At 52.7% G+C, this 25,987-nt stretch overlaps 1 protein-coding gene across 1 annotated transcript in view; it reads right to left on the bottom strand.

Annotated features, from left to right (window-relative positions):
* LOC124485651 (R3H domain-containing protein 1-like) overlaps positions 1 to 24,729 on the bottom strand; it is a 45,968-nt gene extending 21,239 nt beyond the window's left edge. Inside the window, 5 exon segments of the mRNA XM_047047371.1 lie at positions 2,363 to 2,455; positions 2,970 to 3,005; positions 4,697 to 4,930; positions 6,729 to 6,970; positions 24,584 to 24,729. Of these exon segments, the coding sequence (XP_046903327.1) occupies positions 2,363 to 2,455; positions 2,970 to 3,005; positions 4,697 to 4,930; positions 6,729 to 6,896 (531 nt within the window). The 5' untranslated portion in view covers positions 6,897 to 6,970; positions 24,584 to 24,729.
* Positions 24,730 to 25,987: the final 1,258 nt, after the last annotated feature.

The raw sequence follows: 25,987 nt of genomic DNA, 5'->3' as shown, positions 1-25,987 counted from the left end.
GTAGGGGGGAGGGAGGGTGCGTAGGGGGGAGGGAGGGTGCGTAGGGGGTAGGGAGGGTGCTTAGGGGGGAGGGAGGGTGGGTAGGGGGGTGGGTGCGTAGGGGGGAGGGAGGGTGGGTAGGGGGGTGGGAGGGTGCGTAGGGGGGTGGGTGCGTAGGGGGGAGGGAGGGTGGGTAGGGGGGAGGGTGCTTAGGGGGGTGGGTGCGTAGGGGGGAGGGAGGGTGGGTAGGGGGGAGGGAGGGTGGGTAGGGGGGAGGGTGCGTAGGGGGGTGGGTGCGTAGGGGGGAGGGAGGGTGGGTAGGGGGGAGGGAGGGTGGGTAGGGGGGAGGGAGGGTGGGTAGGGGGGTGGGAGGGTGCGTAGGGGGGAGGGAGGGTGGGTAGGGGGGAGGGAGGGTGCGTAGGGGGGAGGGAGGGTGCGTAGGGGGGAGGGAGGGTGGGTGAATAAAGAGATAGGAAGAGAAAAAAAAAGCACTGAATTCCTAGAATGGAAATCTAATTTCTCCGTTCAAGGACATCAATCTGTCTGATGGAGTCAAGAGAGTTACACCCTGCCTATTCTCTCAGGCAGGGCGGGAATTCTTTTTTTCTTCGTTTGTTTAATTCCCTCAGTCAGACAGTCTCCTCTCCTGATTGAGGTTTCAACGGTAAACCGTCTGAACAAAAAACGAGACTATTCTCTCCATCAGAAGGGGTAGAATTAAAAGCTCTGACTACCATTTCACAAAAGCACAAGGTATTTAATTGAGGCTTGGCTTCAAATACATTTTCCAGGAGGATTTTAACGACTTATCTCAATAGATTAATCTCTTTGTACCTCACCTTTTTTGTTTAGTTCAAGCGTTCTTGGATTTCATGTTGCGCAAATACTTAAGGAGCTACACTTCAGCTGGAACTAAATAACAGATTAATCACAAATTGTGTGAAGTGAATCAAAGCAGGAGCATCAACACTCAAAAGGTATTCAATCAAAAATGAAGTGACGGGAGTTTAAAACACGTTAAAACAAATAAGGAGAATATCTGAAGCCTTGATATGGCCGGAAAAAAAGACAAACATGTATCTGGAGGCTCTGTATGAGTGGACGGCTACAGCAGGACAGGGAGGGGTTACTGGGGGATGCATGCTTCAGTATCGGAGGACTTGCACCCCTGGAGGCATAAATATGCATGAGATGGTTGTCTACTGGACAGCAGCTAATGTGCTGGAGAGGTAGGAGGTGGTGAACATCCCTACAGGGGGAGAGGGGAGGTGGTGAACATCCCTACAGGGGGAGAGGGAAGGTGGTGAGGTGGTGAACATCCCTGCAGGGGGAGAGGGGAGGTGGTGAACATCCCTGCAGGGGGAGAGGGGAGGTGGTGAACATCCCTGCAGGGGGAGAGGGGAGGTGGTGAACATCCCTGCAGGGGGAGAGGGGAGGTGGTGAACATCCCTGCAGGGGGAGAGGGGAGGTGGTGAACATCCCTGCAGGGGGAGAGGGGAGGTGGTGAACATCCCTGCAGGGGGAGAGGGGAGGTGGTGAACATCCCTGCAGGGGGAGAGGGGAGGTGGTGAACATCCCTGCAGGGGGAGAGGGGAGGTGGTAAACATCCCTGCAGGGGGAGAGGGGAAGTGGTGAACATCCCTGCAGGGGGAGAGGGGAGGTGGTGAACATCCCTGCAGGGGGAGAGGGGAAGTGGTGAACATCCCTGCAGGGGGAGAGGGGAGGTGGTGAACATCCCTGCAGGGGGAGAGGGGAGGTGGTGAACATCCCTGCAGGGGGAGAGGGGAGGTGGTGGGGTAGTGAACATCCCTACAGGGGGAGAGGGGAGGTGGTGAACATCCCTGCAGGGGGAGAGGGGAGGTGGTGAACATCCCTACAGGGGGAGAGGGGAGGTGGTGGGGTAGTGAACATCCCTACAGGGGGAGAGGGGAGGTGGTGAACATCCCTGCAGGGGGAGAGGGGAAGTGGTGAACATCCCTGCAGGGGGAGAGGGGAGGTGGTGAACATCCCTGCAGGGGGAGAGGGGAGGTGGTGAACATCCCTGCAGGGGGAGAGGGGAGGTGGTGAACATCCCTGCAGGGGGAGAGGGGAGGTGGTGGGGTAGTGAACATCCCTACAGGGGGAGAGGGGAGGTGGTGAACATCCCTGCAGGGGGAGAGGGGGGGGTGGTGAACATCCCTACAGGGGGAGAGGGGAGGTGGTGGGGTAGTGAACATCCCTACAGGGGGAGAGGGGAGGTGGTGAACATCTCTGCAGGGGGAGAGGGGAGGTGGTGAGGTGGTGAACATCCCTACAGGGGGAGAGGGGAGGTGGTGAACAACCCTGCAGGGGGAGAGGGGAGGTGGTGAGGTGGTGAACATCCTTACAGGGGGAGAGGGATTACCTGGTGGTCTCCAGGCAGATCAGTAGTGGGAGGGGGAGGAGAGGACTCTTCGCAAACAGCCAGGCTCCGAACTAACTTTAACTTTGAGTTAGACTGGGAGGGGGGAAGGAGGGGTGAGGGTGAAGAAGAGAGTCAGGATGGGACAGATAGATGGTACCCCACACACACACACACCAAGCACTATGGGACAGATAGATGGTACCCCACACACACACCAAGCACTATGGGAAAAGGAAACCAAGAAACAAGTTCAAGCCACCCACAGCATACTGCACTTCTTAACGTGAGGGAGTGGGGTTTCAGTTCAAATATCGACCATGCACATTGTCAGTTCGGTCAACTTGGCCTGTTGAGGTTATTGGTTAAATAACTGGGTGTATGGATGCATTAGTATTACAGTTAGAGGAACAACCCAAAACAACGTGCACCAAGAACACACACACGAATACCAGAGAGGAAAAAATATGGAAGAAATTTCCCACACAAACATGTTTTGCTAATGATAACTGAAACTAAATAATTCATGAATCATCCTCGGATCAAAATAAACCCCAAAAGGGTTCACAAGACAGGCGAGCACGGGTAGACATGCCTCTTGCCACAGTACCTTGGGTCTCCTCCCTGCTGATCCCGACAACTCCCGCTGGGCAACGAGACAAAATGAATCAACAGCAATGTTTAAAGGGAGTGGAGCGCTTGGTGTGGGCACACGGGTGACTCTCCTCAGCAATGAACGACCGGGACAATCACGAGTGGAATGACACAAAGGAGGAGAAAGGGGCTCTATGAGGTCGTTTGGTTTTAACGTTAAAAAAACAACAACCGTTTAATCTTTTATTTTGATATATTTTTTCTTCCGTGAAGCAAACCTTTTGTGGGTTTTTGCAGAACCTGTTGGGGGCTTGAAACCAATGTTCCACCTCCCTGCGTGTCCGGCCTCCACATGTCAGCTGTAACGCTCCAGGCTAACGGGTACCGGAGAGTAGAGCATGTCAGCTGTAACGCTGCAGGCTAACGGGTACCGGAGAGTGGAGCATGTCAGCTGTAACGCTGCAGGCTAACGGGTACCGGAGAGTGGAGCGTGTCAGCTGTAACAATGCAGGCTAACGGGTACTGGAGAGTGGAGCATGTGCTTGAAAGGGAAGCGAGGGCACCTCTCTGGTTTCCAGACTTGGGGGGGGAGGCTGCGTTAGAAGGGGCGCGAGGGAGCGGGCGTCCGCTGCACACCGGTCGGACACGCGGCCGTGTGGGCACCGAGGCGCCGCCGTTCGCTGAGGCGGAGGAGACAGATGGCGGCATAGACATTCGTCCTGCCTCCCCATCCCCACCCCACTAGGGGTGAGGCGGGAGAAGTCGGTGGATAAACTGGGATTTGAGATGGAGATTATCTGCCTCTCCTCCTGCATGCCTCTCCCCAGGAAGCCTGTTAAAACTCCGGGCTCAACAACTCCCCTCTCTCCCTGCCTCTCTCCCTGCCTCTCTCCCTGCCTCTCTCCCTGCCTCTCTCCCTGCCTCTCTCCCTGCCTCTCTCCCTGCCTCTCTCCCTGCCTCTCTCCCTGCCTCTCTCCCTGCCTCTCTCCCTGCCTCTCTCCCTGCCTCACCCCAGGCCCTCCCTCCAGGTAGGAGGGGGGGCATCGGGGAGGTAGGACACAGACATGAGCAGGGTCACGACTCTTCACAAACGGGAGAACGCACGAGAGAAATGTCATGTCTGTACCGAGGGAGAACTACCTGCTCACCTGTCAGAGGGGGGAAAATAATGTTGGACTCTGCAGGAAAAAAGAAACTACCAGGCAACCTTAACCTTCAAGTGTATAATAACTGGGTGGGGAGGGGGGGTGGGGCGGGTCGGAGTAGACCGCTTCCGTTGGTTCTCATAACTCAATTATCTGACAATTGATTGGTTGTGCTTTGCCAGGGGACTCCCCAGAGTCCCCGAGCCAGTTCTGTATCGGAAAGCAATTATTTCCTCCCGCTCTGCTCTGCTCGCCATTACAAAGCCCAATAATGCCACACTTGCTTAACACTCTCCCTCCTCCCCCCCCCCCCTCCCTCCCTCCCTCCTCCCCGGACCCCTGTTCCTTTCCATTTCACTGCATACACCTTCTCTACGTTCCCCAAAGCTTTACTGAACCCCTTCAGCTGACATACTGCACTCCAGTAGGGAAACTGGAGTGGTTGAAGGTTGATTAGGAGACTTATGGAATATGTGGGTGTGCGAGGGTGGGAAGGAGGGAGGGACGTGAAGGTGTGTCTGAGCCCGGGGGTGAATACAACCATGTAGTTTGGAAAGGTAGATCTTTTTTACTTGTTGTAAAATGTTTATGTTTTTACCTGAGTGTCATTCTTGTCTTGGCAGCAGCTTTCATCTCGGTCGGGTTCAGGTTGGGGCGGAGTGTCCCGCTTCCTGCTGTCAATCTTGGCGTGGCCGTCTTCTGACGAGGGGGCGGGGCCGTCCTCTGACGAGGGGGCGGGGCCGTCCTCTGACGAGGGGGCGGGGCCGTCCTCTGAAGAGGGGGCGGGCGGGCTCTCCTCCATCTCCAGACCTCTCATGGTGTCGCTAGTCTCCTTGACAGTGACAGGATCAGACATCCTCATTAGAGAAGGCTACTTGGAGCGTCTACCAAGAGCTGGAACCCTGGAGGAGATATGGACAGGGGCGAGGCGGGGGGGGCAGGGGCGGAGGGACAGGGGGCGGGGGAGGGGCGGCGGGGGTTCTTTGGTCAGTTGACTTGCTTGGCCTCCCCGAGGCATCGAGCTATTAAGCATTCGTAAACAGATCGATTAGTTTTTTTTGCTCTATGACAAATCACCCGATATCAGAACGGTACGGTGTAGTAATGCTTTGTTCCAGACCGGCTAGCCACACCCACAGCCCCTCCTCCACCCCCCTCCTGTCTCCTCGCCGGCACTAACAGATGAAAATCTGTCTCCGCTCCTCCCTGAGAGAGCCGTCCTCCCAGATGCTGCAGAGCGGCCCTGACAGAGCCGTCCTCCCACACGCTGCAGAGGGGCCCTGACAGAGCCGTCCTCCCAGACGCTGCAGAGCGGCCCTGACAGAGCCGTCCTCCCAGATGCTGCAGAGCGGCCCTGACAGAGCCGTCCTCCCAGATGCTGCAGAGGGGCCCTGACAGAGCCGTCCTCCCAGACGCTGCAGAGGGGCCCTGACAGAGCCGTCCTCCCAGATGCTGCAGAGCGGCCCTGACAGAGCCAGCGGCCCTGACAGAGCCGTCCTCCCACACTCTGCAGAGGGGCCCTGACAGAGCCGTCCTCCCACACGCTGCAGAGCGGCCCTGACAGAGCCGTCCTCCCACACGCTGCAGAGCGGTCCTGACAGAGCCGTCCTCCCAGACGCTGCAGAGGGGCCCTGACAGAGCCGTCCTCCCAGGCGCTGCAGAGGGGCCCTGACAGAGCCGTCCTCCCACACGCTGCAGAGGGGCCCTGACAGAGCCGTCCTCCCAGACGCTGCAGAGCGGCCCTGACAGAGCCGTCCTCCCACACGCTGCAGACTGGCCCTGACAGAGCCGTCCTCCCAGACGCTGCAGAGGGGCCCTGACAGAGCCGTCCTCCCAGACGCTGCAGAGGGGCCCTGACAGAGCCGTCCTCCCAAACGCTGTAGAGCGGCCCTGACAGAGCGCTGATGAGACACGTCGGCATCCTAAAGCTTCCATTAACGCCTGAGATACCCCAGACACTCTCTCTCTCTCTCTCCTCTATCTAGGACTGTGTGCGGTACTATGTCAGAATACCCAGATGGCAAAGAGAGAGAGAGAGAGAAAGAGAGAGAGAGAAAGAGAGAGAGAAAGAGAGAAAGGAGGGAAAGGAGGGAAAAAAGCCATGGTTGGGCTGTTAGGGCAGGGGGATAGGGAAGTGGGGGTGCTGGCAGGCGGAGAGAGGCTGACACCCCCATACACGTTCCCTGCTCCGCTGTGTCTGAGCTGGGACAGCAGGCTGGCAGGCAGGACTCCTGGGAGCCTTCCTCTTCTTATCACAGGAGGACACTCAATCTCTCTGTGTTACCTCCTGTCTGGGAGCCTGTCACTGCCCCTCTCTCCACTGCATTACCCTGCCTCGCTGCCTCTCCCGCCTCGCTGCCTCGCCCGCCAGCCTCGCTGCACTGACTATGCTTCGTCTGTGGGTCTGGCCAGTGGGTGAGACTAGGGACGGGGCTGGGTGTGTGAGTGTGTGTGTGTGCGCATGTCCGTCTGTCAGTGAAGGTGTTGGTTTTCAGGCACGTTTTCTTGTCTGATTGCTTATGCTTTTAGCTGACACATCTGTGTGTCTAGTTACCAGTGAAGGCAGTCGTTTCTGTGTCTGAGCGCTGGTGTGAGCATGTGTGAGGGTGTGTAAATGTGTGTGTGTTTACCGGCGTGGCTGCTGCTTGGTGCTGGGCCTGCGGAGGCGGGGGGCCGGGGCGGGGGCTGGTGCCCAGGGCGGGGTCCCTGTGGGGGGCGCTGCTGCTGCTGCCGGGTGGGGCTGAGGGGCGCGTGGCGTGGAGGAGCGTGCTACAGGAAGCCCTGAGGTACAGGCCCATGTCCCCGTCACCAGCTCTGGCTTGGGCTCGCTACCTCGCTGGCCTCCAACAAGGCTCTCATGCCCCTTAGTGACCTGTGGAAGTGGGGGAGAAAAGAAGAGAATGGTCATTGGATGGCATGCTGGTTTTGTCTTGGTTTTGAAGAAAAAAAAAAGAGTTACACAACTACAGTATTTCTGATGGCAAGTCAACTAAAGTGCTGAACCCAGGTCTGAGTCAGATTCTTAGGGTTCAGCTCCTAGGGTAGTCTGGGCCCACATGTGGGGCGGCCGTGTCCAGCTCTGAAGGCCCTGCTGAGCTCTGCTTCCCGGCCGGTGTTGGAGCAGAGCCGCCCTCTGACCGGGACACAAGCCGATCAGCCCTGAGGAGGAAGCTCCCTGTCAGACAGGTCGGCCAGGTCAAGTGGATTTTCAGCTCGCTCCTTTATCCGTCTGACGGGGGAGGAGAGGGGTGACCCCTCACCTTCACGGCCTCCTGAGACCAGGCCACTGGTCACGCAACAACCGGACTAAGGATTCCCACCTCCACCAACCTCCACCCCCGAAACGATGACCCCAGTCCTCTGTCCCATCCACCTCCTCTCTGTCCACCAACATGCTTCTTGTCACCACTGTGTGAGGGCAGCGTGAGACTCTCGACCAATCTGACTGAGCTGGGAATGCAAGCTTTTAGGCCAGGCGGTGGCTGAGAGGGTTGGAGTAGTATTTTTTTTGTAGAAAATCAAACTATAAACACATTCTGTCTGTGTAGCCTGTGCTGGCTGAGATGAAAGGGACGTGTCGAGAATAGTGGAGCTCAGCTATGCAAACACTTGGCAGGGCAGGCCGGCTGCCGATGTAACGCATTTATCACCCTAATGGAGGTGGCACCGGCGATGCTGCATTATTTAAGAGGCTGATGGCCTTGGCTGATTGGGATTCATGAGACCAGGAGGGGGGGGGGGGGGGGCTGTCAGTGAAAAGGACAGGTGTGTGTGAGGGGTGAGGGGGGGCGGAGGAGGGAGCAGACCGAGCACACACAGGAGAAGTGAAAGTCACCGACACTCTCGTGATTTCTTCGAGGTGCAGTAGCGGCTTCAGACGGAGACTTGGCATGTGCCATCAGGAAAAGGTCCTCTCTCTCCCTGCCTCTAGGTCCTCTCCCTGCCTCTGCCTCTAGGTCCTCTCTCTCCTTGCCTCTGCCTCTAGGTCCTCTCTCTCCTTGCCTCTAGGTCCTCTCTCTCCCTGCCTCTAGGTCCTCTCTCTCCCTGCCTCTGCCTCTAGGTCCTCTCTCTCCCTGCCTCTAGGTCCTTTCTCTCCCTGCCTCTTTGTCCTCTCTCTCCCTGCCTCTAGGTCCTCTCTCTCCCTGCCTCTAGGTCCTCTCTCTCCTTGCCTCTAGGTCCTCTCTCTCCCTGCCTCTAAGTCCTCTCTCTCCCTGCCTCTGCCTCTAGGTCCTCTCCTTGCCTCTAGGTCCTCTCTCTCCCTGCCTCTAGGTCCTCTCTCTCCCTGCCTCTAGGTCCTCTCTCTCCCTGCCTCTAGGTCCTCTCTCTCCCTGCCTCTAGGTCCTCTCTCTCCCTGCCTCTAGGTCCTCTCTCTCCCTGCCTTTAGGTCCTCTCTCTCCCTGCCTCCGACTGCAGGTCTCTTGCTGTCTGCTTTGTTTGAGGGACTGACAGCCTGCCAACGTCTCTCTCAGTCCCTCACATCTCCACTCTGTCAGCTCCTCCATGGGGGGGGGGGGGGGGTCACTGGACCGGGCCCTGCTAGCTCCTGGTGGCAGGGGAAGCGTTTAGCATACCCCCCCACCCCCTCCCCCGCCCAAACAGACTCCTGAAGGACAATTATGCTGTTAATGCTTGCCGGGTAAGAGCCATTTTGGAATTCATAAGCTCTGTGCCGTCCACGGCTAGATGAGGACGCCCACAGTCTGCTCTGACCTTTCGCTTCCACGCCCGCGCCCAGATGGAGGCTCTCTGGGAGGGGAGGAGGGCTGGGCTGGCTGGCTGGTGGAGGAGGTGCTGGTGGAGGAGGTGCTGGTGGAGGAGGTGTGGAGGGCCGGAGGCTGGGGTAGTACAAAAGGATCGCACTGTAGAAGTCTCTTCTGGAGAGCTCAAATGATGGAAACCGGGGTGGCGAAAGGGACGATGTCGAGCCACAATGGGATGAAGCGAGACGGACGCCAGCCGACCACATGGGTCCAGACTGCGGGGACTCCAGGTGGTCTGAGTCAAACAGACGTTTCTGTGTGCCGTCAGTTTGCTATACATGCACAAGCCCCCCCCTGTTTCCCCAATCAATTCCTGAGTGTGGAATTTCTACAAGCATATGCTTCTCTTCCAAGGTGACTGGGTTTGCACACATCAAGCTTTCACAGCAGACAGATGGACTGGTTCACAGAAGCTGGAAGCAGAGATGGGGGCATTTTTCAGTTTTCTTTTCAAGCAGAAAAACTGCAGAAGAGACCACATGGGGCTTGTCTTCCTCCAGGGTTTTTCGCCTCCACTCCCCCCCCCGCCTCCCTCTCTCTCTCTTCTCTTCTTCAATGGGGAGGTGGGGGTGTGGGGAGAGGGTGTGGGGAGGGGGGAGAGAGGGTGGGGGTGTGGGGGGAGAGGGTGGGGGTGTGGGGGGAGAGAGGGTGTGGGGAGGGGGGAGAGAGGGTGGGGGTGTGGGGAGAGAGGGTGTGGGGAGGGGGGAGAGAGGGTGGGGGTGTGGGGGGAGAGGGTGGGGGTGTGGGGGGAGAGAGGGTGTGGGGAGGGGGGAGAGAGGGTGGGGGTGTGGGGAGAGAGGGTGTGGGGAGGGGGGAGAGAGGGTGTGGGGAGGGGGGAGAGAGGGTGGGGGTGTGGGGAGAGAGGGTGTGGGGAGGGGGGAGAGAGGGTGGGGGTGTGGGGAGAGAGGGTGTGGGGAGGGGGGAGAGAGGGTGGGGGTGTGGGGGGAGAGGGTGGGGGTGTGGGGGGAGAGAGGGTGTGGGGAGGGGGGAGAGAGGGTGGGGGTGTGGGGAGAGAGGGTGTGGGGAGGGGGGAGAGAGGGTGGGGGTGTGGGGGGAGAGGGTGGGGGTGTGGGGAGAGAGGGTGTGGGGAGGGGGGAGAGAGGGTGTGGGGAGGGGGGAGAGAGGGTGGGGGTGTGGGGGGAGAGGGTGGGGGTGTGGGGGGAGAGAGGGTGTGGGGAGGGGGGAGAGAGGGTGGGGGTGTGGGGAGAGAGGGTGGGGGTGTGGGGGGAGAGGGTGTGGGGAGGGGGGAGAGAGGGTGGGGGTGTGGGGAGAGAGGGTGTGGGGAGGGGGGAGAGAGGGTGGGGGTGTGGGGAGAGAGGGTGTGGGGAGGGGGGAGAGAGGGTGGGGCTGTGGGGAGAGAGGGTGGGGGGGGAAGGGGCTGTTCCTTTCTGGGCTGGTGTCGGAGCAGCTGCAGGCTCTACCGCGCAGCCCAGGATCCATGTCCACATTTAGCGCTAATTGGGTAGTAGCTGAAGCCAGACTACGACAGCGCCGTCTCCTCACAGCTCCGCCGCTCAGTTAGATCTTTACATCCAACTGTGAACACAACTGTGGCCGTCCACACACACACACACACACACACACACACACACACACACACACACACACACACACACACACACACACACACACACACACACACACACACACACACACACACACACACACACACACACACACACACACACACCAAACAGGATAGGGGAAACGCAGGGTGATTCAGGATGGGTGTAATGGATTCGAACTCCGTGTGTGTGTGTGTTTACCCTCCTGTTGATGTTGGTCAGGGACGACAGCGAATGGATTCGTGTGGGGATCCCAATGAGATATCTGTGTTGGGTGTCAGCGAGTGACAGCTTAGCGTGGGGGTGGTATTGATTTCATCTGGCTGGATAAATAAGCTGTTGGCCCTTCCAGCCGTCTGTGAAAGGAGAGCCGGAGAGGTGCCATGCTAACTCAGTATTGACAGGAAGACCAACACTTGTGACAGTGGGGGGAGAGCCAAGCGGGAGAGAGCAGACAGGAACAGACACGAGGATCAGAACGCTGCGTAAACGAAGCGGTAGAAACATGTTGTGCTTTCACAGCCGTGTTGCACCGATCGTGCGCTGACTCTTCCATGCATCGTCCAAAACTCAATAAAAGACATTAAGGAGAATTATGCTTTTATTCACGTCTGTAAAAGATTAGGATCACTTGTGACAGAGGGAGATACCGTCTTGATATAAATGTAATTAAAGTGATCTCTTGGAGCTGGTAAAGGCTTGTTCTCTCTCAGTCACACACACACACGACAGTGGGGGGGGGGGGGGGGGGGGCGTCCTTATTAATATAATCCCCCATCAGCACTGGGTGAACTATTATTTGACAGCCAATTATATTTATGGATGATTGGCAGTTGCCAGGCTTCAGACGAGAATACAAATTATTGGGGGAGGAGAGCTGGGGGGGGGGGGGGGGGGCGGCGACACCTCAAACACACACACGTGCACGCTCACATGCACGAAAAAAGAGGGAAATAAAATGTGTGTGTGTGTGTGTGGGGGGTGGGGTTTAACTCCTGAACGGTCCTCTTTAGGATTCTATGCCCTGCGGCTGTGTGAAATGCACCGCTACCCCACTTGGTGTGGAGGGAGATTGTCATGGAGATGGCATGTTACCGTGTGTGTGTGTGTGTGCCACCGGAGCACCGGCATGGCCGTCTTTAACGGCCGGGGTTCAAGACCCCCCAAAGTCTGTCTCTAACTGCACAGCCCTGATCAAACACTGAGGTCCGCTTCATTACATGCAGACTCCTTGTGTGCCGGGGTAGGAGGGGGGGTAGGAGGGAGGGGGGGGGGTCCTGCTAATGGCCAGGCTGATGTGAGCAGTCGTATCTCGACACTCTGGATGCCTGGAGACATTGAGACGCTCCGCGGGTGGTCGGCTGGCTGAGAGGGGCTGACTCTGAAGGGAGGCAGCCGAGAGGGGCTGATTCTGAAGAGAGGCAGCCGAGAGGGGCTGATTCTGAAGGGAGGGAGGCAGCCGAGAGGGGCTGACTCTGAAGGGAGGCAGCCGAGAAGGGCTGACTCTGAAGGGAGGCAGCCGGGAGGGTCTGACTCTGGAGAGAAGCAGCCGAGAGGGGCTGACTCTGAAGGGAGGGAGACAGCAGAGAGGGGCTGACTCTGAAGGGAGGGAGACAGCAGAGAGGGGCTGACTCTGAAGGGAGGCAGCCGAGAGGGGCTGACTCTGAAGGGAGGCAGCGTGACACAGACACACCCGCTTCCTTTCAACTAGCAGGCTGCCGAGACTGAGGAGCGTTAATGAACCCTCCGAGGATACGGATCCTAAAGCCCTCCTCTGCGCTGGCTTAGCGTGAGTCTGCCTTTCAGCGGACAACACGTCCTACCGCACCTTTAAGACCCACGGAGAAGAGATGGCTGCCTAACTAAGGCTTCCTGTTGAGGTCAGCGCAAGGTGGCGGCAGATCGTCTCTCTCCGTAACGGCAATTACATCATTTAATTCTCATCCACGAGCCTGATATTCCCCTGACTTTTAGCCTCATCTTAAAGCGGTTATGCCTGGCTCCTGGAGTGCATCTCTAAGCCCTGCATCGTGGTCGGTGACTGTAGGGAGGCTGGAGAGAGCCGTTAGTACAGATAAAGGAAAAAGACCTCAACTCATACCATCTGGGACGGTCAGGGCAGAAATAAACCCAAATAACATCGACTTTGATTTCAGGCCTTGATTCAAATTAAGAGTCATTAATATGCACCCTTCATTAGATATATCAGTGCTTGACACCAGAGAGTTTGGAGGATCGTCGACGGACTTGGTTTACCACGTAACCTTGTCCCACTTTCTCTAGCACTTCACTGCCCCATTTAGCAAAAATGAGATGCCACACATATCCAGGGAAACTAAATACTAGTGGCACCTGCTCCGACAATTAAACCGCAGTTCGCACCCATTTAGCATAAAAATAATTGCTATTGGTACCCTAAGGTATGATACGCAAAATGGAATCACGGCAATTACCCAGGAACTATTAGCATAAAAACCCGGACCTTATAAAAACAAAAAGGGTGAACTAACTATCAGCGGCGGAGGATTTGAATTCATGACATGGGAGGACGCCCGTCCAAACACGCACCTGGAGAAGCAGATTAGAGTGAACCTGCTGACGGGAGCAGAGGACATTGGCGACAGCAAACCCTCACACTTTTTCTACAACTGTTAACGCGACCCAGCGGCTTACGAATGCTGATTAGCAGAATTACAGAAGAAGAAAAAAAGAGGACTTTTTCTTTTTTCTTTTTTTTACTAAAAGGAAAAACACATTTTCACCCCTAACGACTCCGCACTCCCGTCTCGGGAGGGACCAGAGCCCGGCTCGATGCCACCGTTGGCCTCCTCGTCAGAGTCCCAGTCGCAGGGTCCCCGCCGCAGGGTCCCCGCCACCATTCAGCAGGACAGACGGCTGACAGGGCTGTCTGGCTGCTGCATGTTAATGACCGTCCCCGGCCCAGCCCCGCAGGGAGGTTAGCCCGGCCCGGCCCAGCAGGGCGAGCTTAGACGAGCATCTTGGGTTCGAACGCCACAGAGCTATTCAGAAGGCATCAAAAGACCTCCGCAGGGGGGAGAGAGCAGCGATTTCCTCCCCCTTCCTCCCTCCCGTTCCTCCCCCTAACCTAGAAAAGTCAACCCCATGACACAGACGCATAGTACAAAACGACCCTGTTTTCAAACTGATAGACTTTACCCCGAGACAACCTTGGGTGTAAAGATTGGCAGGGATCCTGCTGAGAACAACCTCCTCCAACCCCCCATAGCGTTCATTCGGCTGAGGAACTTCTGTAAACCCACGGACCTCTCAAACTTTGTCTGTTTGGTTTTACAGCATTGCAACATTTTAACCACCTTTTCAACAAAACCTAAAAAGAACTACAGTAAAGCAGACAAAAGATATGCATACATTCCCTGAACGGCCACACGTGCACACACACATGCACTCACCTGCCACATTGTCACCTCCGTTAGTTCCATTGGTCAGGGGTTTAGTTTCCATATTACCAGTCGCTGCATTGGCTGTGAAAGTTGCCGCTCGGAGAACAGATCTCCAAGACGGCCCCCCTCTCTCCCCCTTCACTCCGTCTCTCTCCTTCACTCCCGTCTCTGTCTCCCCCTCTCTTCCCTTCACTCCGTCTCTGCCTCTGTCTCTCCCCTCTCTCTGGTGCTCCTCCGGTCTCTATCTCTCTCTGTCTCTCCCCTCTCTCTGGTGCTCCTCCGGTCTCTATCTCTCTCTGTCTCTCCCCTCTCTCTGGTGCTACTCCGGTCTCTCTCTCTGTTTCTCCCTCTCTCCCCTTCACTCAGTCTCCGTCTCTTCCTGTCTGGTGCTGGTCCGCTCTCTCTCTGTGGTAGGCGCGGGGCTGCTGCCTAAGTACCAGAGCTCATCATTGAGATTCTCACTGCCGAAGCCTCAGAGACAGCCGCCAAATCAACCGCTGAGCTGTGATGTCAGCAGCGGGCTCAGCCACTCAGGTTGCTCAGCTGTGCTCGAGGCGCGTCACTGGCTAAATTGAGCTCTTCATTAGCGATACAGCCCCGAGACGGGGGCGTGGAGAGAAGAGGTGGGAGGTTTACCTACCTCTCCTACCCCCACCCTTACCCCTCCTCCCTTACCTCACCCTCCCACCTCACAACCACCCCCCCCCCCCCTACCACAACCAACCCCTCCCCCCAACCTTCAATAACCACCCCCTCCCCTAAAAAAGACAAACCCCCACCCCGGTCCTGAGGGACCTGACCTACAGATGTGCCTGTCAGACCAGGAGGCACAAACACAGCTATGAAACACAACCTCGACTTACTTTGGTCATCTGTCCACTCATTCCTTTCTGGAGAAGCGCGGAGGGCATGTTCCAACACTGACGCATGACAAAAGAACAGGGAACGGAGGATTACAGAAGGACTCATCGTCTTACGTGGTGATGTTGCGTGCTGCCTAATCAAATGCTCATTGACCAGGATTGGTTTCATTCACAGAAAGGATTCAAATGTAGTCTGATTTGAGCGAACTATCCCCTTTACTACCGACGGTGAGGCAGGCTGCACATTAAAACTATTCCTCATCCACAGTTCAACTTGCTACGTCTGACAGTGCCTCCATTCTCTTCTGCACCCCACTAACAGTCTCCCTGGCGTGATAAAAACAGGAATGCAGTATGCAAATGGTCCCTGTTAAACAAGTCATTAAAATGAAACTATCAAAATAAACAGCATCCTTCCAGGAGCGAGGACAAAGATCCACTACTCTGTCATTGATCTTCGTGGGACGCGGTCCTTGCAAACCCCTTGGGCAAATGCACAAGACACCTTAAAAAGAAAATTAAATTAAAATGAAGACATTTCATCAGAAGACCCTTCCTGCAACCATGAGGCACCCTGTGCTGTAAACAAATGTGAATCTAACACCATCAGAATTACAACATTTTTCAGACACGTCTCCTACCCCCTGTAATAAATTACAGATGCTTGACTAGCAACAGCGAGGAGTCTGCGTGTTCATTAAATTTGTTGACATCGCCGCGCGGATGTGGAGAGAGACAAAGTTTGTGATGATGCCTCAGTAATAAGCAGAGGAAGAGAATGTTGGAAGACTCGACTGATAGGGTGGAGAACGAAGAACGAAGAGAGAGAGAGAGAGCTAAGGAACTGAGTGTTTGCATTCTGAGAGCCTATAGTGACACGATATTGTTGCGTAAAACACCTCTCGGTTTGTGATACTGTACTCTTACGCAAGACATGGTTCTGGCATTTTAGAACCTCAGATTAAATTCTACACCCGTGTCGTCCGTGACGATGTTAATATTTAACGATAATTCCATCCCAAAAATGGGTAAGCAGTCCTGTTCTCTTGGAGGCAGGGAAGGGGGTATTGGTCTGCGGCTTCATGTTGCTCCTGACAGATGAGATAAGACAACACAGCCATGAAGCACATGCGCCAACATTGATTCTTGAAAGGGACAGTATGTGTTGAACGGTATGACTTGCCAAGTCCTTGAGTGCACCGATTGGTTATTTGGGGAGAGACGAACTACAGTTATTTTACTGGGATAGTCAGAGATCAACCCAGCTGAACTGGTGTATCTGGTCTGGAGAACTTGTTCCTGCTGAGTTTGACTGGCACTTTGTGACAAGCAGGTAAAGGCGTTAGAGGGCACGACACTACCGTGCAGGTCTGCATGGAAATCTGCCTTCTCAAGACAGAGACAACCCACCCACATACACACACACACCCACAACACTGACATTACATTTACATTTAGTCAATTAGCAGACGCTCTTATCCAGAGCGACTTACAGTAAGTACAGGGACATTCCCCCCGAGGCAAGTAGGGTGAAGTGCCTTGCCCAAGGACACAATGTCAGTTTGCCACGGCCGGGAATAGATCTGGCAACCTTCAGATTACTAGTCCGATTCCCTAACCGTTTAGCCATCTGACTGACAGATACATGTGTGCACAAACACACTGATAAACACCGACACCGACACACACACACACACACACACACACAACACTGACAGACAGAGACCGAAACACACACTGAATCAAACATCTGTGTAGACAGGTGCCTTTTCAGAATTCCACAACGAGCCAAGCCGATTAGATCAGGTATCAAAACACCGGTGGAATACATAGGGAAGCAGGAACTATGCGGCGCGCTATCCAGGCGAATGAGCCTGCTACACTTGTAATTGGGGAATATTCATTCATACTAATTAATTAAATGAAAAGCAAGCTGGGGAAGTAATGGATTCAGATTAGCACTGATTTGTTAAGCGTACTCGAGCACTGATGTGCCAACAAGGCCGCAAACAAGTAGAGAACCGACTTCAGCAAATGAAGGCCTAAGCCTGTTTATCGGGAAGAACTGATGTTATGTGTATTGCGTTAACTCCCAAGATCAGATATCTTTTACAAAAAGAGTGCGCACACTTATCTAATCGATGACTGAACAGGACAACCCTCAATACATCTATTAGTCAGGGCCGTCGAGGGCTGGAGTAAGTGGCCCAGAGATATCTGGCAGCACAGATTCGGTAGCAACCGTTGAAGAAGAGCATGAGATGAACGTCATCTTGCTAGCTAAATACTTTCGCCTGGACTCGTGCAAGTATGGGCGTAGCCACGGGTAGGCACAGGCCTACCCTATTTGTTCTAAGGCGAAAATATCTCCGAAAATTATGCACCGGGTGCACATCGCAAAGTAAATAAGTAAAAAAAAAAATATATATTTTTCTAGCTAGGCCCCTGAGTGGAAGAAAAGAAAGATCCCTCACGTTTTTTAATTAGAAAGAACAAATGTCCCCTCGTCTGTGCGTTCACAAGTTATTACACGGTGTCTTCCGTACATCAGAAGTCGTGTCACTGTGTCGCTAATTACAGACGCTCCTAAGGTTTGGCGACCGACCGCAATGTGCAAACGCATGTCAAAATCATTAATGGAGACACACTTCGCTCACTAAAAGTCTGGTTTAATCAGGAATAAGGCGAGGGCCAGTTCTAGGAGAGCGGCAGGAAACGCTTGCCGATGTCAGAGGGCGCCTATTAAGGCCCAGTACAGAACGTCTTCATCTAGTCCCTCTGGCAATTTCCTAAGACTTCTCTCTCAGTGCACTGGGGGCCAACATGGTGAGACCAGGAATCTATTCTTATAGCAGCAGAAAAGGAACAGATAGCTAACTACTCGCTTTTCGTCAGACGTCAGTGTTTCTACAAGCGTTGGTGTCAATAAAACCAGGAAGCAGGGTGTTTGATAACCAGGAAACAGGGTGTTGGAAAACCAGGAAGCAGGGTGTTGGATAACCAGGAAGCAGGGTGTTGGATAACCAGGAAGCAGGGTGTTGGATAACCAGGAAGCAGGGTGTTGGATAACCAGGAAGCAGGGTGTTGGATAACCAGGAAGCAGGGTGTTGGATAACGACATTGTTGAACCATCCGACGACTCGGAGCATCACCACATAATCAAGATCGTCGTCCTTCAACGTGAAGGAAAATGTGTCCAATGGTTCAGGACTACAGGCTAACACAGTTTGCGTTGCTTTGCAGTGATTTAAAACCTCGGAGCACATTCTTGCCAACCGTACCCGGTGCCGATGGCAGGCTCTCAAAACCGAAGCGTTGGAATACTAATAACTTCAACCATTAAGCTCTAACAATACTGATTAGGCTTCCTGCAGTACCCATCACCATCGAGGCAGAATTGTGGGCCTCTAATAATCAACAACATCAGTCTGGACGGCGTGGGACTGGGTGGGCGGGTGGTGGGTCCGCAGCGTTTAGCAAGGGGCAGGGAGCTGCTCCGGACCACGGGGCTTCGGAGGGCCCAGCCCCGGCCCTCTGGAGGGCCCAGCCCCAGCCCTCTGGAGCCCCAGCCCTCTGGAGCCCCAGCCCTCTGGAGGGCCCAGCCCCGGCCCTTTGGAGCCCCAGCCTTCTGGAGGGCCCAGCCCCGGCCCTCTGACTCAGCTCTGGAGCAGAGATGCACAGAGAGGCTGCTCTCTAATCTGGACTGTCGTCAGACCCACTTTTCTCTTTGTTTTCTCCGGCAGTTTGAGATTGAGCCATTAACAGATGGTGGTCATGCAACAAAAAAAAACTGAAAAAAAAGGATATGAAAGCATAACCACAAATCCATTTGACTCCGTCCAAAACATTTAATGAGGACTGAGACCGCCAGCCAACAGCACTCCTCCAGCCTCTTATAATCTCTTCTTTCTTTTCTCTCGGTCCACGGCCGCCTACACGATGAAGTCTCCACAACAGGAGACCATAGCGGTGCGGTGAGAGGTTCTGCTGAGAGGTTTCACAGAGGGGGGAGTGTCATCACCATACCCTAATCTTCCCCCATGAAAACATCCTGACCCTAAACCGTGCCCGGTAAAACAAGCAGACACACAGCTCTGGGTCTCCCTCCCCCTCCCTGCCTCCCCCTCCCTGCCTCCCCCTCCCTGCCTCCCCCTCCCTGCCTCCCCCCCTGCCACCCTCTCCCCTTTTAAAAGGTTGCAGCACTTGGACTCATAGGTATCAATTTCCACATTGTGCATTTTGGCAGGCAGTAGCAGCAGAGGAAGGTGTCTGAATGCTTAGCAGCGTTGATGCTCCTCCACATCCTGTAAATCACCACGCTCTGTTCCTTCTCGGACGTAACAAAGGAAATCAAAGTGGCCTCGTCACTCATGTCTATACAGCGCTAAAGCGGGATGAAAAAAAATCTGTCAAATAATTATAGCTTGTCCTTCAATTGAACAGAGCAGTTGTCCTTTTTCTTTCAGATGCTTACAAAAAAAATACGTTGAAAAAGTCTTCAGCTTGGAAACACCTGGCAAAGAGCTTGTGAGACGACACTTCCAAAGCGCTCGACCAGTTCATTTGCATAATAAAGAAAGTGGAATGGCACTGCTTACTAATTAAGCCTCCAATTGCAATTTGCTCACAGGAATAAGAAAAAAATCGAGAGCAGGGGGGGTGGCGGGGTGACAAATGCGTTTATTTACATTTTTCCCCAAGGACATACTGATTCCTGCAAATTCTCAGAGAGAGTGAGGGAGAGAGAGAGTGTGGGAGAGAGAGGGGAAAAGGAGTCTAATGAGGTCCCTTGAGGTGTAGGGAGAGCCTTCTCCTGTGTTGTGTGTGTGTGTGTTAGAGAGAGTGTGTGTGTGTGCGTGTGTGTGTGTGCGTGTTAGAGAGAGTGTGTCCGTGTGTGTGTGTGTGTGTGAGACAGAAGGACGTGACAGAGCTGCTGTGGACCACGGTTCCATCCTCATTAGGGGGAAGACAGGTTCTACTACGGCAGCAGACGCACTATGGGTTCCTCATGTGTCACCGGGAGGTGCTCCTGCCAAGAGGGACGACAGGTGGGGGTGGAGGGGAGGGGCCGAGGAAGGGGGAGGGGCCGAGGAAGGGGGAGGGGGCAGGTGCACGTAATGCATCCTGTCAGCAAACCGTTAGTTTGCATTCGATTTCGCTTGAGCCCTGGAACAATATTTGGTCTAAACTTGTGCCGCGGGTCGGGTCAATTTAATGGCGTGCAAACATTTGGCAGGAATGACAAACAAGCCTCAAAAAGTAACAGTCATAGGTGAAAGTCATTAAACCATGACATATGCGCTAGCAGAACACAGGTCGGTGGTGAACCCTGCTACTCAAATAGTGACCTCTGGTACACTATAGCTATTGATCTGAAGATCACTCTCTCCCTGGGGCTTTTTATAGGACACCGTGTTACTTAGCAACAGCTTCATCTGTGTGTGTGTGTGTGTTTCCCCCCCCCCCCCCCTCCCACAAGCCCGGTTGAGCAAAGCCCTAAAATGAATATGCAACTCCAGACAGTGTCCCCAGCCTTCATAAAAAAAACACGGCACATCAATGCGGCAGGCGACAGGTCACCGCTCACGGTTATCGATTCCCAAAAGGCCGGGGCGACGCACGGCCACAAGGGGCGTCTCCGGACGCGCAGAAGGGCCGCGGTGTGCTGGAACGCCGCCCTGCTTCACAGTATCTTACGGTGATAGTCTCCGTGCTGAACTCCCCAGAGACGACGACCTTTCTGACAACCGATACGAAGCACAGCGTTTCCACTCAGGAGAAAAGGCCAACCGTGTTTGCAGAGGGATATTAAAGACTGCTGCGTCTCTCTCCCTCTCGCGATTCAGAGTCGAAAAAAAGAGAAAAGGGCGCTAGGGAAGTGTACCGTGGGCCTAATTAACAACACACGGGAGAGATCCGTAGCAATTAGAAAAGGAGCTCATCAGCCGTGAACCTCTCTCTACCTGCGTCTGCGTCTCTGTCGCGCGCCACATAGATGACACGGGTGAGTGCTCCTCGCTACTGCTCCCTTGCCTCGCTCTCTCCTGGTGCAACGACAGAGGAGAAAACGACGCAGGTGTGGGGCGGAACGTTTGTGTTGGGCGGGCGGGGAGGGGGGCCGGGTGGGGGGAGAGAGCGGATAGCAGGGTTTTGAGAATCGCCAGGCACTTATTCTAATTAGGTCACCCCCCGTCCTTCTGGTCGACCTCTACCTTGATTTTGACAGAACCTGGTGGACCCCTACCTGGCTGTCAGACTGCTGCAGGAGGCAGGGGGGGGGGGGGCTGGGAAACGGGGGGGGGAGGGAGGCAGGGGGAGGGAGACCCCGGGGGGGGCGGTTATCATTCACACTGAAGTGAAGGACAGGCAGCAACATAAAAATATCCCAGTGCGCAGGAGGAGAGCACGATGGCTAATTCTAACGGTTGCGCCCTGGCCTTTGGTCGCTTCGACGGCTTTCTCGTGTTGGGGGGCGGAAACTTTGCTTCGAGTTGAGAAGAGATTCACAACTTTGTTCGACTGCTGCCCCCGTACCCTCCGAAATTATATCTGCCCCCTGGCGGGCACAGGTTATTCCCTAATATTGTTGGAATTTAATTGGCTCTGTGACCCTTTTCTCGTGAGGGATGACTTCGAATTCAGAAAGCATTCATAAGACATAAAAGACAGATGGGGGTGAAGGTGTAATGGTTTTAAAGCCTGTCGCCGGGTCACGACAGAACCTGCTAGATAAAACGGCTGTCTGTCTGCCTCAAAAGGAAAAAGTCTGACAAATCTCAAGCATCGGATTTCTCCCAATGCAGAAGCGAGAGCAAGGTTTGTGATGGATGCCACATAAGAAAAGGTGGAGGTACACCATGGATGGGGGTTCTTTAACCTGCATAAAGTATCGAGAATTCTTTTTACTGCAGTTCCATTTTCATGGCAGAAAGGAGACGAGGAAGGAGGGGGGAGATAAAAAGCTCCCATCCTGGTTTTACATAAGGTAAAAAGCAGAGTAACTGAATAATATTAGTATGTTGTGAATTTTTTAATGATCACTGATTACAAGAAAGGGAAAACTGCAAATGCCCCAGCACAAAGACACAAAAAAAGTATTTATAAACAATTGGCTCCGAGTCACAAAAAAACCTTGTCCCTTTTGAGTAATGTGCAGCTCCCTGCAATGCACCATCCACTACTGTTCATCAAAACTAAGTAGTTTCAACCTTGGACTTCAGTTCCACTCAAAACAAGGCGATCTGCAACTGGAAATCCTAGCCTATGCAGTGAACTATTCCTTGAATGGAAGAATGCAGACGTGCCAAATCAGCCCACTGCTCCAGACACGCTTTACATTTACATTTAGTCATTTAGCAGACGTTCTCCCCGAGGCAAGTAGGGTGAAGTTCCTTGCCCAAGGACACAACATCATTTGACCCGGCGGGGAATCGATCCGGTAACCTTCTGATTACTAGCCCGACTCCCTCACCGCTCAGCCATCTGACTCCCCCGCTTTCCCGTACCCTCAGTACCAGCTGCATTATCACAGTAGAGAGGTGATGAGTGATCCTCCAGGATTTAGGGCCGTACCCCAGGTAGCTTCACGCCCCAGACACCTCCTCATCACAGGGCTCTACCTTTACCTGCAGCCCCCCTTAAGGGTGAGGAAGCACAACAGGGACTCAAAGAGCAGCCACCAAAACACCACTCATGCCTTCTCTCTGCAGCACAGGGCGATTACATTCATCACCATAGAGCCTTGTGGGTCCTGCTCTGAAGAACTTACGAGTTGCTTTACCCCAAAACATGATGAATAGGGAGGCGAGAAGAAAGCTGAACTAATGGCCAGGTGAACAGGAATAACGCGGTATTAAAACATACTTCCTTGAAGCACTTTACAGTTGTAATTTTTTATTTTATTTTATAAAAACACACCGGCGACAAAAAAAAACAAACGTAGGCCTACTTTGCATCCTAAACCACAGTGGGGTTCTTCCCAGGTGTGTACAGGTACGTGGGGGTGGCGGTGTTACTGCTGTGTTTGCAAACAGAGCAGGGCGTGTTAGTCAGCCTCCTGGGACGTGGTGGATGAGACGGACGTTTGCTCAGCTCACCTATAAGCTCATGAATCACCTCGGCACAATTAATATCCCCTTGGCAGATACAGGCCAGGGGAAAGACAGAGCACTGCCAAACAATACTAAGACCCAGATTAGCTGTAACGAGATTAAACTTCCTGAAAAACCAGGTCTGGGAAACATGGCTGGGAGGTAATTTAAGGAAACGAACAATTGGTGGCAGTAAGGTGTCGGTTTTTACGTCTTTCCACTGACGTTTCTTACCCACGGGTTGCTAAGGCGCTAATGTTTTAAAAAACACACTGCCCTTCTTAGTGGAACCTAGCTTGCCACCCATGAGCAGGTTTACACTTGCTTGAACACCCCGTCTTAGTGGAGTGCTTTGCAAATTGGCTTAGTGCCCTTGAGTAAATGGGTGTCCTTATGGATTAGCAAGCTCTGCGTCAACCTCACAGACAGGGAACACCGGTTCAGCAATTTGTTACTGTGGTACTGTTACTGTTCACACGTATTGTTATAAACTGCTCTCAGTGGTATGATGTCTGGACATGGTGGGGCAGGTTAGCTTAGCAACAGAAAAGTCAAATTAGATTTTAAGGTGGCGAAGTCTAAGACTTTCCAATCTGATCAACTATGTCCCGATCTGTCAGAATGCAAAAACAGAAATACATTTGCCAAAAACACTTAAGTGAACGGGAAACCACACACTAGTTCATTTAGCAGGCCACACTCAAGTTGATGAAATGTGGTCAAACACTAAAGCTGATACAAGTTAAGCAAGAACATTTGCCCACACACATGGTCAGAGTGCACATGAATCCAAGAGTGAAGCCACGCCATGATTTCGGCTCTTTGCTTAATAGAGGCGGTTATTTAGCAACAGTAATCTAGTAGAAAATCAAGAGAGCTACAGTAGTGATTGACGAGTGTTTACCTCAAAGTCAATAAAACTTGTCTAGCAAACCAAATGATTTAAACCTATTGAAGACAGGTGAAACAGATAGTTACAGACTGTTACCTTGCAGCTGCACTTTGAAGGACTTTAAACACCGGATAATGCGCATATAGAAACTATATACATTGTCATTAAGAAATAGTCACTGGTTACGCTAGCGACTGGCTACAATTGGCTCTAGTCAAGTAGCCTAAACTTGGTATTGGTCGGGTTACACCTGTACAGTATGTTGAAACACTATTTATCTATGATAACCACTGACGTAACTTTAAGTAAAACTGGAGTTACTTCATTGACAAGTCGACTCACTTAAAAAAAAAACATACAACACTATCAGCGGCAAAACGGGGTGACCCAGGTAAACTTAACGATCGGCCTTCCTGTACTCTAGTGCTAAGCGAAATGATGATGGCAGGCCTCACATGGTCTGACTAGTAGCTTACACTAGCTTGCTAACTATCGCCTGCGACACCCTCGAACATAAATTATGAAAGAAAGTTTCAAACTATCAAACAGCGAAGTATAGTTTTGCAGAGAGGTTAGCACACTGTGGGTTTCCACGTGTTCATCAGGCCACAACATACTTGTCAGAAAAAGCTGCTTTGTTTTCATTCGGCTGGTTACGGTAGCTTGCCAGCGATGTAGGTTCATTGCAAGCTAAATGTCTAGCAGGCCTATGCTAGCCAGAGTAGCTAATATAATTCATTGCTTGCTATGCAAGCTGCCTCGTAGCTTATGGCTAACGTTAGCTGACTAGCTAACATTAGCTAGCTGGCTAATTTAGCTGCGCAAATATGGTTTAACTATGTTGTCTCAAAACTTTCATTTAGTATATTAATATACAGTCATCTTCAACTTACCGTATGAGTTACGCTGTACAATAAGTTATTGGTCTGCGTTGTAGCCTGGTTATATATTTAATTTTCTATTTCCAGTCAGAATCGGCAACATGAGAGTGGCTCAGCGAGGGGAGGCAGAGCGTCTGCGCCGGACTGACAGACGGGTGGGGGTGAACAGTGAGACATCATGAATGTCATTTTCTCCTGTCCAATCACTTTCACCTATCATGCAACAAAGGTGAAGACCGAAAAAGAATCAAATCTCAACAGGGAAGCCTTTCTACTTTCGTCAATATTGTCTAATGGTAGTTTCATATTGAGCTATACTCGCTCGGTTATTATTTTGAAAGACCTAAGCCTGTTACAAACGACATGCCGTAATGTTCAAGCTGTATTAATTGACAACCCCATATAATAACTTTTCAAGTGTGAGAACTTACAGCATTTTCCCAATCCCTAAACATACCTTGGCATCGGTAAACTTTGTATAGTTGCTTTTGTAGAGTTAGCTCTACAAGGCCGAGTGATCCCTGAGGAACTAAGTGGCTTAACTGAGGATGTCTGGCGACTTCCGAGAGACAGAACTGGTGGACTGAAATCAATTCCTTACAACAACCGCTACTTGGTCAGGAGGGGGGTCAGATAATCAATGTACGGTTCACCGTGGAACAAAGAATCTGTTCCACTGGGCATCCTTGAAGTTTCAATAGGCCTAAGATAAGGGAAACCATCCAGGATATCTATTTGGCCTCTGTGTCCTTACTGCCCAGCGTCTTCAGAGTTATCCTATAGGGATTTAAACCGTTTTTAAGTACATAGTATTTGTGAAATACATTAAATAACCAACCATTAGAGCTCTAACTGCACACAAGTTATCTTCAGACCAAAAACCCACCAAAAAGTGTGCTGAAGGTTTTGATATTTAACACTACAATTTCCCCTTAGTCTCTCAGATTCTTTCCATCTCTACTCTTGTGGAATGCATTTCTTATTTCTTCCTCTCTGTATCTTTTGCTGCTGTGCAGATTCCTGACAATAGTTCACTTTTGCTGTCTGCGTCATTTCTGTGGAGATACTCAAACCTGAATGGCGTCTGTGCTGCGACAAATACTAGGCTTCGGATGCGAGAATGCTCTGCCTGCGCTTCGAAACTGATTGATACTTTTTAGAAACCAGCTAGTGATATGCATACTGCTGTGAAGAGATGGGAAATCTAGTGACCTGTTATTCTTTACATAACGCATGTGTGGGAAGCTGGTGTCTTTTAGCAGGAGGATCATATATATATATATATATGATTATTATATATTATTATATATGATTATATATATTTTTTTTTTTTTGCTGTGGAGATGTGTAGGCAGTCACTGTCGTAATAGAATATCTTCTGCTTTCAGTGGAGGGAAAGTTCTAAAAATGAGCAAA

The sequence above is a fragment of the Hypomesus transpacificus genome, chromosome 23, assembly GCF_021917145.1.
Source record: "Hypomesus transpacificus isolate Combined female chromosome 23, fHypTra1, whole genome shotgun sequence".
Classification (NCBI taxonomy): Eukaryota; Metazoa; Chordata; class Actinopteri; order Osmeriformes; family Osmeridae; genus Hypomesus; species Hypomesus transpacificus.
This window is presented reverse-complemented; position numbering and strand designations above follow the sequence as displayed.